Here is a 13144-nt window from a genome sequence, read left to right on the forward strand (position 1 = left end):
ATCCTGAGCTTTACAGTAGGACAGCTGTGTGCCTCTAACGAAACAGCCTGCTTCAGTCTGGTACCAAACAAGTACCAGCAACAAAAGCCCTGCTGAGCTGAGGGTATGGCAGCGATTCATTCCCTTGTGTTTATGACTTAACTCCCTGACACTATAATCTTCACATCTCTTAGACCTAGCTACCTGTTTGTTGGCCTTCAGTACGGTTCTCAGAGTTGCTATCTGTTCTCTCTTGGTGCTCAGCAGGGACTTCAACTTCAGGATTTCTTCCATGAGTGCTTCTTTGTCTTTGTCCACCACTGGCCCAAGTTCTTGAGTGGCAACACGCTGCCTGGACAACTCGGTGGTTCTGTCTACAGCAGCTTGCAGGTGTTTGATCTGATCCCGGATTATAGCAATCAAATTGTAAATATTCATTGGTTCCTTCTGAGGATCTGACACAGGTGATGGCAGCAATGACACTGGAGATGGACTGCTGTCACCACTTCCATTCTCTGCTTTTCCTAGCTCTATAGTTAACAGCCCTTTAGAAAGGAGAATGGGAGACCTTCTTCCCTTGGCCTCTGGACTACTGCGTCCACCTTTACCTTCCTTGTAGTAATCCAGCATCACTCTGTTTGGAGTTTCATTGTTGCACATGCAGACATGGTGATACAAATTGGCCAGTTCTTCACTGAAGGTGACTAGCTCATCTTGGGCCACGCTGAGGCTGCCCTGTGTTTCTCCAGCAACATCACTGACTTTCTTCAGCTCCTTCTCCAGCCTGGCCACCTGTTCTCTGTCATGCCTACTGGATTTTTCTAGGGAGGTGATCTTTTCAGTGAGAGCTTGGCTCTCGGTCTCGTATCTGCTCTTCTCTTCCTCATACTTAGACTCACATTCTTTGTATTTGGCCTTAAGATTTTTGAGCTCTTCTTTTAGGTCAGTAATTTCTGCCACAGCCACTTTGTACTTGCATTCCAGGATCTCCGGCCCATTGATATCAACTTCATAATAGTCTCCATCTTCATGGCTGTCTCTGTCCTTCTCATTGTCAAGGGCAGACTGATGTTCCTTGCTAACCTGGAGTTTCTTCATTGCGTTTAGGTTTTCTGTGAGTCTGCCAACCTTTTCATGCTGCTCTGAGAGGGCCCCCCGTGTATTTTCCAACTGCTTCTGCAACTCCTGTAGTGTTGTTAACAAGTTCACCTTTTCTCTTTCCATCTGAAATGCACGAACACAAACACATACATAAAGGAAACTATCACTTTAATGGTTTTATTACAAAAGACAGCAATTTAGCCAAGATCCATATGGTTACAGAAACCCAACCACTTGCACATTACATGTGCTATTTAATTTATTCTAAAGGTTATTTATTTTTAATTTATTAAAAAGCTATTTCATTTATTCTAAAGCTATCTCGAGCACACTGTTCCTTGCCAATTCCTTCTCATTTTCACTTCAAAATCCATATTATACATTCTTCCATAGCCAATGGTCTCAGTGTGAAAATATTCTTCCAACTGAAGATAAGCAAAAGTTTACTTTTATCTTTCAAATTATCAAGTTATGAGAAATAGCATTAGAAAAAAACAATTAGAAAACTTGCAGCTAGCCTATGGTGGAAACTTGGAGTTTCATGAAAAGACTCAGAAATACTGAAACTTTTTCCTCTGAAAGGTCTCATTTTAAAAAAATCCATCTACTTTTTCCACAAAGGCTTTTTCTATGAAAAACTTAAAAAGTGCTTGACAAAACTTTATAACATTTCTGGGCAACATAAATATACACTGTGTTTCAAACTCTCCAACCTCCCAAAAGCACAAATGTATCATAGAAATGCTTGGTCCTGATAAAAATGTCATGTTCTTTGAACTAATTAGAGAAAGGAGTTCTGATGTATAAAACTTTTGAGGAAGATGACTGGGGTAACTATCCGTTTTCAAACAAAGTATTGTCTTTCTCGCTAGGGACACAATGAAGTAGACACACCACGTACTGCACAGAAGATGCACTACAATTGTCCTTCAAACACAGGACAAGACTGCTAGTTTTTCTGCACATACAAACAGCAGCATGCTGCATTTTTTCTCTGGCAAATTTTTAACATCCTCAAGTTCTAAATCAATCAGAGCCTTTACAAACATAGTTCATACTGTATGCAGTCCATGTGAGACACTGAAAAGACTGAAATAACAACCCCAGTAAACTCTAGCAGCTACCTGGAAGTACACAGTTGTTTAGGAAGCCCATATACCTGTACAAGCTGTTGTTTCAGCTTCTGGATTTCAGAAATGTTTAATTCACTTAGAAGATCTGAAACCAGACTTGGGGCTGGTGGGAAGCTTTCATTTTTCTTGGGTGTTGATGTACTATTCTTGCCATTGCTGAGTTTGCTGAGGCAGTTTTGTTCGAATCCATTCATGATTTCATCATTATTGGGCTCTGTGGCCTCATCACTGAACTTAAGACCATCTAAAGAAATATTTAGGTGGCTGTTGTACATGGAGTCATTGATGTTCATGTAGTGAGAGAGCTCCTTACGAAGGGTGTTCTTCTGTTCCCGCTCTGTCTTCAGTGTCTCTAAGGCTTCCTCAAGCTGACGTTCGGAGATCTCCTTCAGCCGTATGGCATCTTCTAGCTGGCTGTTGAGAAATTCTGTTTCCTCTTCAAGCCTTTTGATTTCATGTTTCAGGCCTTCAAACTCCACCTGGAGATTATACAAACACAGGGGGGCACAGGGGAACAGTAATGAAAATGTCTGCCTTGCAAGGCACCAAATAATTTTACTTTTGAATGTTTGGTTCAGCAAATATGGTGAGAATAGATTCATTTTTTTCAGTACTAGAGTCTAGTTTTGGCACTTTCACTCTAAGCTGCTTGCACTACTTACCTTCACAAAGAGGATGGAAGAAAATTTCTAAGCAAACCATAAACAAGCTGATCTATTCCAGCTTAATTGAAACACATGGGAAATATAGGATGTGATAAAAGAATCACAAAACAGGCTTTCTTAGCACATTATGAAAACTCCTTCTCTGATTAACAAATTCCCTGTCCAACCTTACCACAAATTCAAGCTCAACATTTTCAAAATCCAGCATTACAAAGTTATGCTTCTGACACTCTGCTGCACTGCTGATAGAATATCCCACCAGGCTTAAAACTGTTGGGATGCAGCAAACTCTGCTTTAGATATTCAAAATAAAACATTTTATCATCTCTGTCACCATCATCATTTCAGCACATTTTGAGAGAGCTACAATACATAGACTCTACACTTTAGACTCCCAATGCTGCTACATGAAATTTGATGTCATGTCTAAGTTTTATGTATAAAATCGCCTTTTTTTAAACCTCTCTTACACTGAAGTTATGAACACCAACAGCAAATCCTATTAGGTTTTTGCTATGTGCTCATTACAACAGGTGGTATTAACACTATTTTTTTTTTTTCAGGAGCTTGTATTTTGGGAATATTATACCATTTCCTCAATGGAATCTCAAGTTTTAATTTATATAATGAGGATGATGGGTATCTGAAGAATAAAAATAACAAGTCCCCATCTGACAGGTGAAGATAAACAAATCATGCCAAAGGCCACATCTAACAACACATCTAAGCTAACTACCTCTGCTAATGGTGACTCAGGAAAATTCTTCAGTTGTTCAAAAAAATGCAGGTTTCTAAAATTCTGAAAACAGCTGGAACTGTGTAATTAAAAGTGTGACCTTTTGGATGAACAGTCATCCAGGTCTGACATTATAAAGCAAATGTAACAGTAGCTCATGTTTAATGAAAGTAGCTGCAAGAGAGGAAGAGCACACAACTGGAGAGACAAAGTAAGAAATAAGTAGCATTAAAAACATACGTTCAGAAATATATCTGCTTACAGATACTGTAGAAGAGGACAGACGGATGGGTGGATGGGAGAGTACTGCAAAGAGACATTGAAAAACTAGTGTAGCAAAGACTAAACCAAGTAACAAAGCAGACTGGTAGAAACTTCACTTCCATCAAAGACAGAGAAGGCAGTGGAATGACTTGGTGTCCTGGGTTCAGCAGTAGCAGTCATTTTTCTCCTTCTTGGTAGCGGGTGCAGTGCTGTGTTTTGACTTTCGGCCGGGGAACATAGTTGATAACAATGATGTTTTGGTTTGGCCAAGGACTTTGTGAGCCTCATGCTCTGCCAGGGAGGAGGGAAAGCCAGGAGGAAGCAGAAACAGGACACCTGACCCAAACTGACCAAAGAGGTATTCCATACCACAGCACGTCATGCCCAGAAGGTAACGGGGAGGGGCCCAGAAGGGCTGAGACTGTGGGGTTGGAGGAGATGTCGGTCAGAGCTTGGTCAGGCTGGGGGAAGCAAGTTATTGGTTGGCTGGTGGTGAGGTGTTGTATTCTCTTCCCTTGTTATTCCCTTTATCATTATTATTATTGGTGGCAGCAGTTGTGATTTGTGTTATGCCTTAGTTACTAAACTGTTCTTATCTCAACCCCGGGGAGTTGCATTCTTTTTGATTCTCCTCTCCGTCCCTCCGGGAGTAGGGGGAGGGCAAGAAGGCAGGGAAGTGAGTGAACAAGCTGTCTGGCTGGGTTTAAACCACGACACTTGGAGGTCAAAGCAGAAGCAATAAAGTCTTAAGACAGTGTATAAATAGAGACAGAAAGGACTTAAACATTTTGGGGCAACTGTTGGTACTAAAAGATAGAGATTATAGTCTCAAAAGCAGTATAGAAAATAAGTGGTTGGATGCTGAAATGAAACAGAACCATGCTGTAACACAGGAATTAACTGTTGCTACCAAAACAATGCTCACTATTTTGAAAAACTTGCCTGGTTTTGCTTCAGAACAGACACTTGTTTCTGGAGACAGATGTTTTCCTCTTCAAGCTCAGTGTAGTCTTGCAGCAGACGTGCTTCTCTGAATTTATATTCCTTAATATCATCTCGTAGACGGGCCCTTTGGATCTCCACATTCTGATTGACCTGGAAAAACAAATGAACCCCACAATGATGGTGATTTGGACAGATATAATTATTTTTTCTTATGTGCACTAATCAATTAGATTCTATTCAAATAAATTTTTCCTCCCACCTCCTCCACTCTCCCAAATGATGTACAGAAACCCAAGTCATTTATACACAATAATTAGATTTTGTTTTCTGCCTTCTCTTACAAATTCTCACCCCTGACTCAGAGAAAAGTCAATGAGCAAGCAGGGAAAGCAACATTCACACCTGTGTCTCACTGGCTTTCCAGATCAGAAGTCAATGCCTGAATCTGTTAACGCTTAAACAAGACGGACCTTTTCACAAGAGACAGCCAGATGCAGATGACTCCAGACATTTGGACATGTATTTGCTGCTGCTTTTCAACAGACCTTCCCTTTATGCCCAATACAATAATTTGGAAATATGTTCTAATGAAACCCTTTGGAGAGAGAGACTGAGTTAAACTTCAAATGAAATCCAAGATCCAGGTAGAAAGAAATAGCAACTGTGGTTGACTTATAAAATGTTCCCTCCCCTCAGCCTCAAGACTTGCAAGACCTCAAAGAAAGACCTAAAAAAAAAAAATAATTAAAAAATTAATATACTGATGGAGGATGATCTTTAGATCTTTTGTGACTATACAAAGACACCTAAATAAATTGAGCTAGCACTATCTAGTTGTGTGAATGGCTCATTGTACTTATTTTTTCAACATTATTTTCCTTCAAGCCACATTTTAAATCCTCAATAAAAACAAAGGGGAAAATATGTCCTGAAACATTAGCAGAAATTTCTTCAGAGATGGGAAAATAGGCAGTATAGTTGCCCATGAAAATAGCGTCCAGATATTTTAGCAGCTGTACCTGTGAAATGACAGGATGGCTTTCCAAACAGTTCTAAATCAGTGCAAAACAAAGGTGAGCTCATGAAAGAAGCTGCCTACCAATTCAGCTACACAGGTTACGTCTTTTGTTTCTGGTTCCATCTATCTAGCAGCCTAGCTGGGAAAGCCACATCCTCTGGTATACAAACTCAGCTTCCCTTAGATTTCTCCACTTTTGGTTAGAAACAGGAATGCCACCAATGAATAAAATCCCATCTCAGTCCCTTTGCAAGCGTGCAGCAGGAATACACAGAAGAAATACAACAGAAGTATCAACAGACCCCTACAGAACACTAAGAGTTAAAGGAAATGTTCACAGCAGGAGCAAACTTCAATCTGATACGTTCTGAACACAAACACAGAATCACCTGCAACTGTTAAGACCAATACATGTAAATTGTAGCTCCCCACAAGTCAGGTACAGAAAGATTATATGCTAGAAACATGGCTGCTTATTTTTAGCAATGAAGACCACTGCTTCCCAGCACACTAAGAAGCTAAAAATCAACATTAATTGCTGAAACCAGACACTACAGCACAGCAATGCAAATGAAAAGTTGCCACATTCCATATTCCAGGCCTAGGCAACTGTTGGCTCTATCTTTGCACAGACTCAGGGCTCAAAGGGAAAGGTACCTGCAGGTATCTGAAGGCTACAGGCTGACATGAATTCACATCCTGACTTCTTCCTCCTTAACAACTGCAATGAAGACCTCTTGCCTTTGGCAGAAAGAGCCTTCAGCCAGAGAATCCAAACTGTTTAACAGTTAGTCATCCTCTCAGCTTTGCCTCAGCAGAGTTCTGCAAGGAGTCCCTCTGGCCTGCATGGTGCTAGAAATCACAGGGACCAGTTAGAATCCATCCTTGCTTGCATGTAAGCTATGATAAACAGCTAGGATGCTATTTTCCACACTTCCTGCAGGAGAATAAATGTGCTGTGAGTTGCACACATTCCACCTCCTCTTTTGATTTTTGTACCCCGCAGGATAGCCTGCTGTGGGTATCAAAAAGAGTTTTGTACAAATTAGGAGACCTTATCCATAATTTTCCCTGTTCCTCAGTAAAATGTTCCGAAGTTTCACCCAGTTCTGAAGTGAAATGGAAGACTTTCCACAAAGCTACTGGTGCACTGCTCTCCCCACCATTCAGGTTGCATTGCTCCTCTTCCTCTCTTGATGATATAATCTTTGCAGAGATCAATGCCTGGAAAAATCACTGGAGCCTGTCTTTTCTGAAGAAGGAATGACTTCTGCCTAATTGTGCCCATTTAATTCAGAGCAACAGTAAGAGCTCGTTACTTAATGTGAAAGTACTGCCATGTTCAGCCTACCACAAGATAAATCATTCCATTTCAGTGTGTGCAGAAAGGCCAGATTTAAAAATAGCTCCCTTGCTTCCTGACTGGGGAAGGAAGATATAACCCAGATTTATTGGCTGTTTAGCAAGCTGTGCATTCAGCTTGCTCTTAACATTTTCTTGTCATAGAATAGAATCATAGAATAATTAGGGCTGGAAAGGACCATAAGATCATCTAGTTCCATCCCCCTGCCATGGGCAGGGACACCTCACACTAAACCACATCACCCAAGCCCTCGTCCAACCTTGTCTTGAACACTGACAGGTATGGTACATTCACAACCTCCCTGGGCAACCTATTCCAGTGCCTCACCACCCTAACAGGAAAGAATTTCCTCCTTATATCCAATCTAAACTTCCCCTGTTTCAGTTTTAACCTGTTACCCCTTGTCCTGTCACTAGAGTCCCTAATGAAGAGTCCCTCCCCAGCATCCCTATAGCCCCCTTTCAGACACTGGAAGGCTGCTATGAGGTCTCCACGCAACCTTCTCTTCTCCAGGCTGAACAACCCCTCTGGGCTGCACAGTGCTAGAAATCACAGGGACCAGTTTGAATCCACCCTTGCTTGCATGTAAACTATGATAAACAGCTAGGATGCTATTTTCCACACTTTCTGCAGGAGAATAAATGTGCTGTGAATTGCACATACTCCACCTCCTCATCTGATTTTAATTCCCTGCAGGATATCTGTTGTGGGTATCAACCTGACTGTGCTCAGAAACAGTGGGTATGTGCCATGTGAACCGGAGATCTTCAGATCTTGTCTCCTGGTCCAAGAATACTGCAACTTCTGTTAGGAAAAAGAAATCAGGTCAGGTTGGCTCAGAGGAAGATGAGGGAGAGAAAGCCATCATAAGAAGGTGCTGCTGGCTACACACGGTTGCTGGTCTGCCTCTGCCCCAAAAGCATTTGCCCACTGCCAGGGGCTGCGAACAGACTTGTCATGCAGGTGATCTCCACTGCTGTGCAAAAGCTGAGGCTTCAAATAATTAGAACAGTTCTGACAGCTTAGAAACAGTTTGATCTAATGGAACTTACAGTAGTTTTTTTTTTCTCTCCTATAGTTTATACATAATTATAGACTCGACCAGGGTGGAAAAGACCTTTAAGATCACTCCCAACCATTATCCCAGGACTGTGAAGACCACCGCTAAACCATGTCACTGAGGGCCTCATCTACATGGGTTCTGAACACTTCCAGGGGTCTCGCTTGTTACTTGGGGGAAGAGAATGACCCCCACCTCACTACAACCTCCTGTCAGGTAGTTGTAGAGAGTGATAAGGGTCCCCTTGAGCCCTCCCTTCTAAACAACCTAGAATTAAACTCCCCAGCACCTTCAGCCATTCTTCATCGTACTTATTCTCCAGAACCTTCACCAGCTCCATTGCCCTTCTCTGGACCCACTCCAGCACCTCAATGTCTCTCCTGAAGTGAGGGGCCCAGAACTGAACACAGGGTTCGAGGTGTGGCCTCACCAGTGCCCAGTACAGGGTGACAATCACTGCCCTGGCCCTCCTGGCCATGCTATTTTCGATACAGGCCAGGACACCATTGGCTTCTTGGCTGCCTGGGCGCAAGCTGCGCATGTTTGGCTCTGTCAATTGGCACCCCCAGGTCCTTTCCCATGAGCAGTTTCCAGCCACTCTTCCCAAGCCTGGAGTGTTCCACAGGATTGTTGTGGCCCAAGTGCAGGACCCGGCACTTTGTCTTGTTGAACCTCATCCCACTGGCCACAGCCCATCAAGCCAGCCTGTCCAGATCCCTCTGCAGAGCTTCCTACCCTCTAGCAGATCAACACTTCCACCCAGTTTGGTGTCGTCTCCAAATATACAGAGGGTGCCCTTGATCCCCTCATCCAGATCATCAGTGAAGATATTAGAAAACACTGGCCCTCACACTGAGCCCTGAGGGACACCACTAGTGACTGGTCTCCAACTAGATGTGCTGCCATTCACCACCGCTCTTTGGGATCTGTCATTCAGCCAGTTTCCAATCCAGTGAAGAATCTTCCTGTCAAGGTCATGAACAGCCAATCTGCCCAGGAGAAAACTGTAGGAGACAGTGTCAAATACTTTACTTAAGTCCACACAATGTCCACAGCCTTTTCCTCATTAACAGGCAGGTCACTTAATCATAGAAGGAGATCAGGTTGGTCAAGCACAAGCTGCCCTTCATGAATCCATGCTGACTGGGCCTGATCCCTCTGTTTTCTTGCACATGCTTTATGATCTCACTGAGGGTGTTTTGGGATAATGCTCAAAAAAAGCTCTGAAGTTTTAATGGAAAACAAGCAGCTGCACTGAAACTTTGATCGCAAATGCACACAAATGGCCTTCGTTCTGGTTGTGGGGTGGCTGGGTTTGGGGGTATTTTAACGTATTTATTTTCATACTGTTTTATTTATTTGTTTGGAGTTTTTTCAGGGTTTTTTTATTTACCTGTCCTCTCATTATTAGTGATGTGAGGGCTGGTGAAGCTGTGCTCTGGAGCCAGGCTGAGAGAGCTGGGCTGGGGCAGCCTGGAGAAGGCTCCTGAAGGGGAGACCTTAGAGCAGCTCCAGTGCCTAAAGGGGCTGCAGGAAACCTGGAGAGGGGCTTTGGACACGGGCCTGTAGGGACAGGTTAAGGGGAATGGCTTTAACCTGCCAGAGGGGAGACTGAGATGAGCTCTTAGGCAGAAGCTCTTCCCTGTGAGGGTGCTGAGGTGCTGGCACAGGGTGCCCAGAGAAGCTGTGGCTGCCCCATCCCTGGCAGTGTTCAAGGCCAGGTTGGACACAGGGGCTTGGAGCACCCTGCTCTAGTGGAAGGTGTCCCTGCCTGTGGCAGGGGTTGGGACTGGATGAGCTTTAAGGGCCCTTCCAACCTAAACTGGGTTCTGGGATTCTGTGGCTACCCAAACACTTGCCCCATGACAAGTCCATGGGACCTGATGAAATCCATCTGCAGGTCCTGAAGGAGCTGGCTAATGAAGTTGCTAAGCCACTGCCTATTACATTTGAAAACTCATGGCAGTCAGGTGAAGCTCCCGACAACTGGAATAAGGGAAATACAACCCCCATTTTCAAGAAGGGGAAAATGGAAGACTCAGGGAATTACAGACCAGTCAGTCTCCCCTCTGTGCCTGGCAGGATCATGGAACAGATTCTCCTCAAAACCATGCTGAAGCACAGGAAAAACAACAAAGTGGTTGGTAACAGCCAGCATGGCTTCACTAAGAGGAAATCCTACTTGACCAATTCAGTGGTCTTTTAGGATGGGGCCACAGAAATGATGGTTAGGGGCAAAGCAGTTGACATCATCTACCTGGACTTGTGCAAAGCATTTGAACTAGATGACCTTAGGGTCCTTTCCAAGCCTAACCAGTCTATGAATCTGTGGCAAAGCCTCTTAGCATGGATACATACACCTCAGGGTTTTCTTTAGTTGTGATTAATGCTGTGTCACCATCTACTGATGTACTCAGCTCAACATTTATTGATTTTTTTTTTTTTAAACCATTAAATAGAAAGCTGTGAAACTGTGACATTAAGAATGGTTATCACAACACTGGAGAACAAAAAAATGCACTGTCATGAATTCCTTTTCTGCACAATATTAAGAGACTTGAGCTGAGACTCAGTTTGCATAGCATATTCTGGATCCACTTAAAACTGACAACTGCTTAGTCAGCATTAAGTCTTACTACAGTATGTATATCCTATTACTTAATGTGTTGCTTGGTATCTGTTCAAACATTTGATCCAGTACAGAGTAAAATCCAAAGCACATTCTCAAACCCTTTAAATTTCATGGGGAGGGTTAACATCTGAACACTTGTAGTAATACACCCCTCACTTCTGACTAAGTTCTTTGTATAAGGATGAAGCCTTGCTCTAGCGACGCTCTCCAACTGCAAGCTTACAACCCACGTGAGGATAAAAACACGCCCCCCTTGACCCCTAACGGGTGGTCTTTGTCTAGAAGTCCACTGGGCACTAAACAGTGGCATAGGTGCAAGCCCACAGACACAGCAGCAGTGGTGCAATGTCTTCACAGAAACAAACAGATCAGTGCTGTAGAAGAATCTGGGAGGACTGGAATGAGCCTTGTGATCAGAAGTGGGGGCACTGATACATCTCTGAGATCAGAGGATGACTTCTTGAATCCATCTACAGCTGCTTTTCAAATTTCAAATCTAAACTCTTAGCAGCTTTCTGTGTCCTTTACTGCCACATAGAAAAGATTTAACCCTTCCAAAGCCTGACAATAAACTTTTAGGTAGCTGTCATCTTTTGACTCCAGAAGGGCTGGCTGAGCCAAACCAGCTCTAAGAAGGGTCACTGCTACACAACGTGACCCAAAGTAGGTTTTGAAGGGTTTTCCATGTGCTGTGTTTGCATTTTCAGATGCTAACGAAACAAGCTTGAGGTCTTCCCTCAAGCTGAAAGGAAAAGGAAGAGCTCAGTAGCTAACAGCCCTCTGCATTCAAGGCTTGCCCATCATTCTGCCAGGTTTGGGTAGGGCACAGGGATGTCCTTCCCTGGAAGACAGCTGAACTCAGATACACCTCAGGAATAGCTGAACTCAAGTTCTGACTGCAATAGTTCTCCCTGTGGCTGCAAACTAGCAAGACACTGTCTAGATGAAGCATGCTTCCAGGCAAACAGAATGAACAGTCGACTAGCTAGATTTACATCAGAAGCATATAGAGCCTTTGCTGTCTCTTCTCAGTTTAGCCTACAGCCCACAATTAGGGGAATAAATTAGTAATAAATATGTATTTCCAACAGTAGCTCTAAGTCACATTTAACTAAATATATATAGTGACACACATATATATACACACACATTGTGACATCAAACATACTTTTTTTATATATTTCAGATTGAGACTGCTTATCAAAAGCTAATAACCAAAGTTGGTCTACCCTATGTCTGCACTCCAGAGAAAAGAGCCATAAAACCTACAAGCAAGATAACTGCTCTGCCTGGAGAAGCAGTGGTGGCTCTAAAGAGTTACAGAACAAGAGATCACAAAGCAAGCTTTGAAACAGTAATTTGATGAAACTGATTTCAAACCTTGAAAGCTCTCAGGGTTTCATTTCCCAACTGAAGCATATAATTTAGACTCCTCTAATGCACCAGGTGTCTTAGGAAAGTCAAAACCATGAAACCTACTGTGATAATTTGGTACAGAACAGCCTCAGGACAGACGCAGTGATGAGCTGGCAGTAATGGTGAGGATGTGGCAGGGAATCCCTCAACCACCACCAGACCTCTCCTTGACATGGCAGCTGATATCCTGTATAGTCTTGCTTGTTCATAACCAAGCCAAAACAAGTCTAATGTTTCAGTATTTCCATAAACCTCTTTTTCTAGCCCATTGATAGCTTCTAAATGCTCTTCTCCCTGATCAATGTTTTTTTTCGTTGTTACCTTGGTTTTCTGATTTTAACATCTGTTAATCTGTGAGAATTACTGACCAAAACCCTCCCACTTAATGACATTACAGAAGAACTACTCTGTGCTGTGCTCTATAGTCTAAAACTGCAGTTGCACTCTGCTGTTGTCCCTTTGCAAATCCACGTTAAGGTTGTCCCACCAGGAATATCCACAAACCACATATTTTCAATAATCATAAGTACAAGATTCTCTTGTTAATTAAAAACTGCCATCCCCTGTTCCAAGGTCTGTTGGAGGCTCATTTATTTTCCTACTCTTATCTCTTGCTTTAATATTAAAGGCCTATTTTAAAGGTTATAATCCATTCACAGTGGTGACAGTCCTTCTCAGGCAGATTTAACACTGGCAGTGTAGCAGCAGGCCAGCAGCAAGTTTATGGGTCTGCAGCACTAGATACCATAAATACAACAGACTTAACAAAATTTATAACTAAAACAATATTGACAAAAAAAGTAGAAGTTAGTACAGTACCAAAAATTAGAGG

The 13144-nt window shown here is 42.8% G+C and overlaps 1 protein-coding gene across 2 annotated transcripts in view; it reads right to left on the bottom strand.

Annotated features, from left to right (window-relative positions):
* The window catches only part of BICD2 (BICD cargo adaptor 2), a 90375-nt gene that overhangs the window by 18417 nt on the left and 58814 nt on the right, over positions 1–13144 (bottom strand). For both annotated transcript variants that reach the window (XM_061473064.1, XM_061473063.1), the window contains exons 3-5: positions 4821–4973; positions 2240–2692; positions 184–1203 (exon numbers count right to left, since the gene is read on the bottom strand). In XM_061473064.1, the coding sequence (XP_061329048.1) occupies positions 184–1203; positions 2240–2692; positions 4821–4973 (1626 nt within the window). The remainder of the gene's footprint in view (positions 1–183; positions 1204–2239; positions 2693–4820; positions 4974–13144) is intronic.

This window comes from Pezoporus flaviventris, unplaced genomic scaffold (genome assembly GCF_033815535.1).
Source record: "Pezoporus flaviventris isolate CSIRO_AGI_PZ_B2104156 unplaced genomic scaffold, CSIRO_AGI_Pfla_v1 ptg000073l, whole genome shotgun sequence".
Taxonomy (NCBI): Eukaryota; Metazoa; Chordata; class Aves; order Psittaciformes; family Psittacidae; genus Pezoporus; species Pezoporus flaviventris.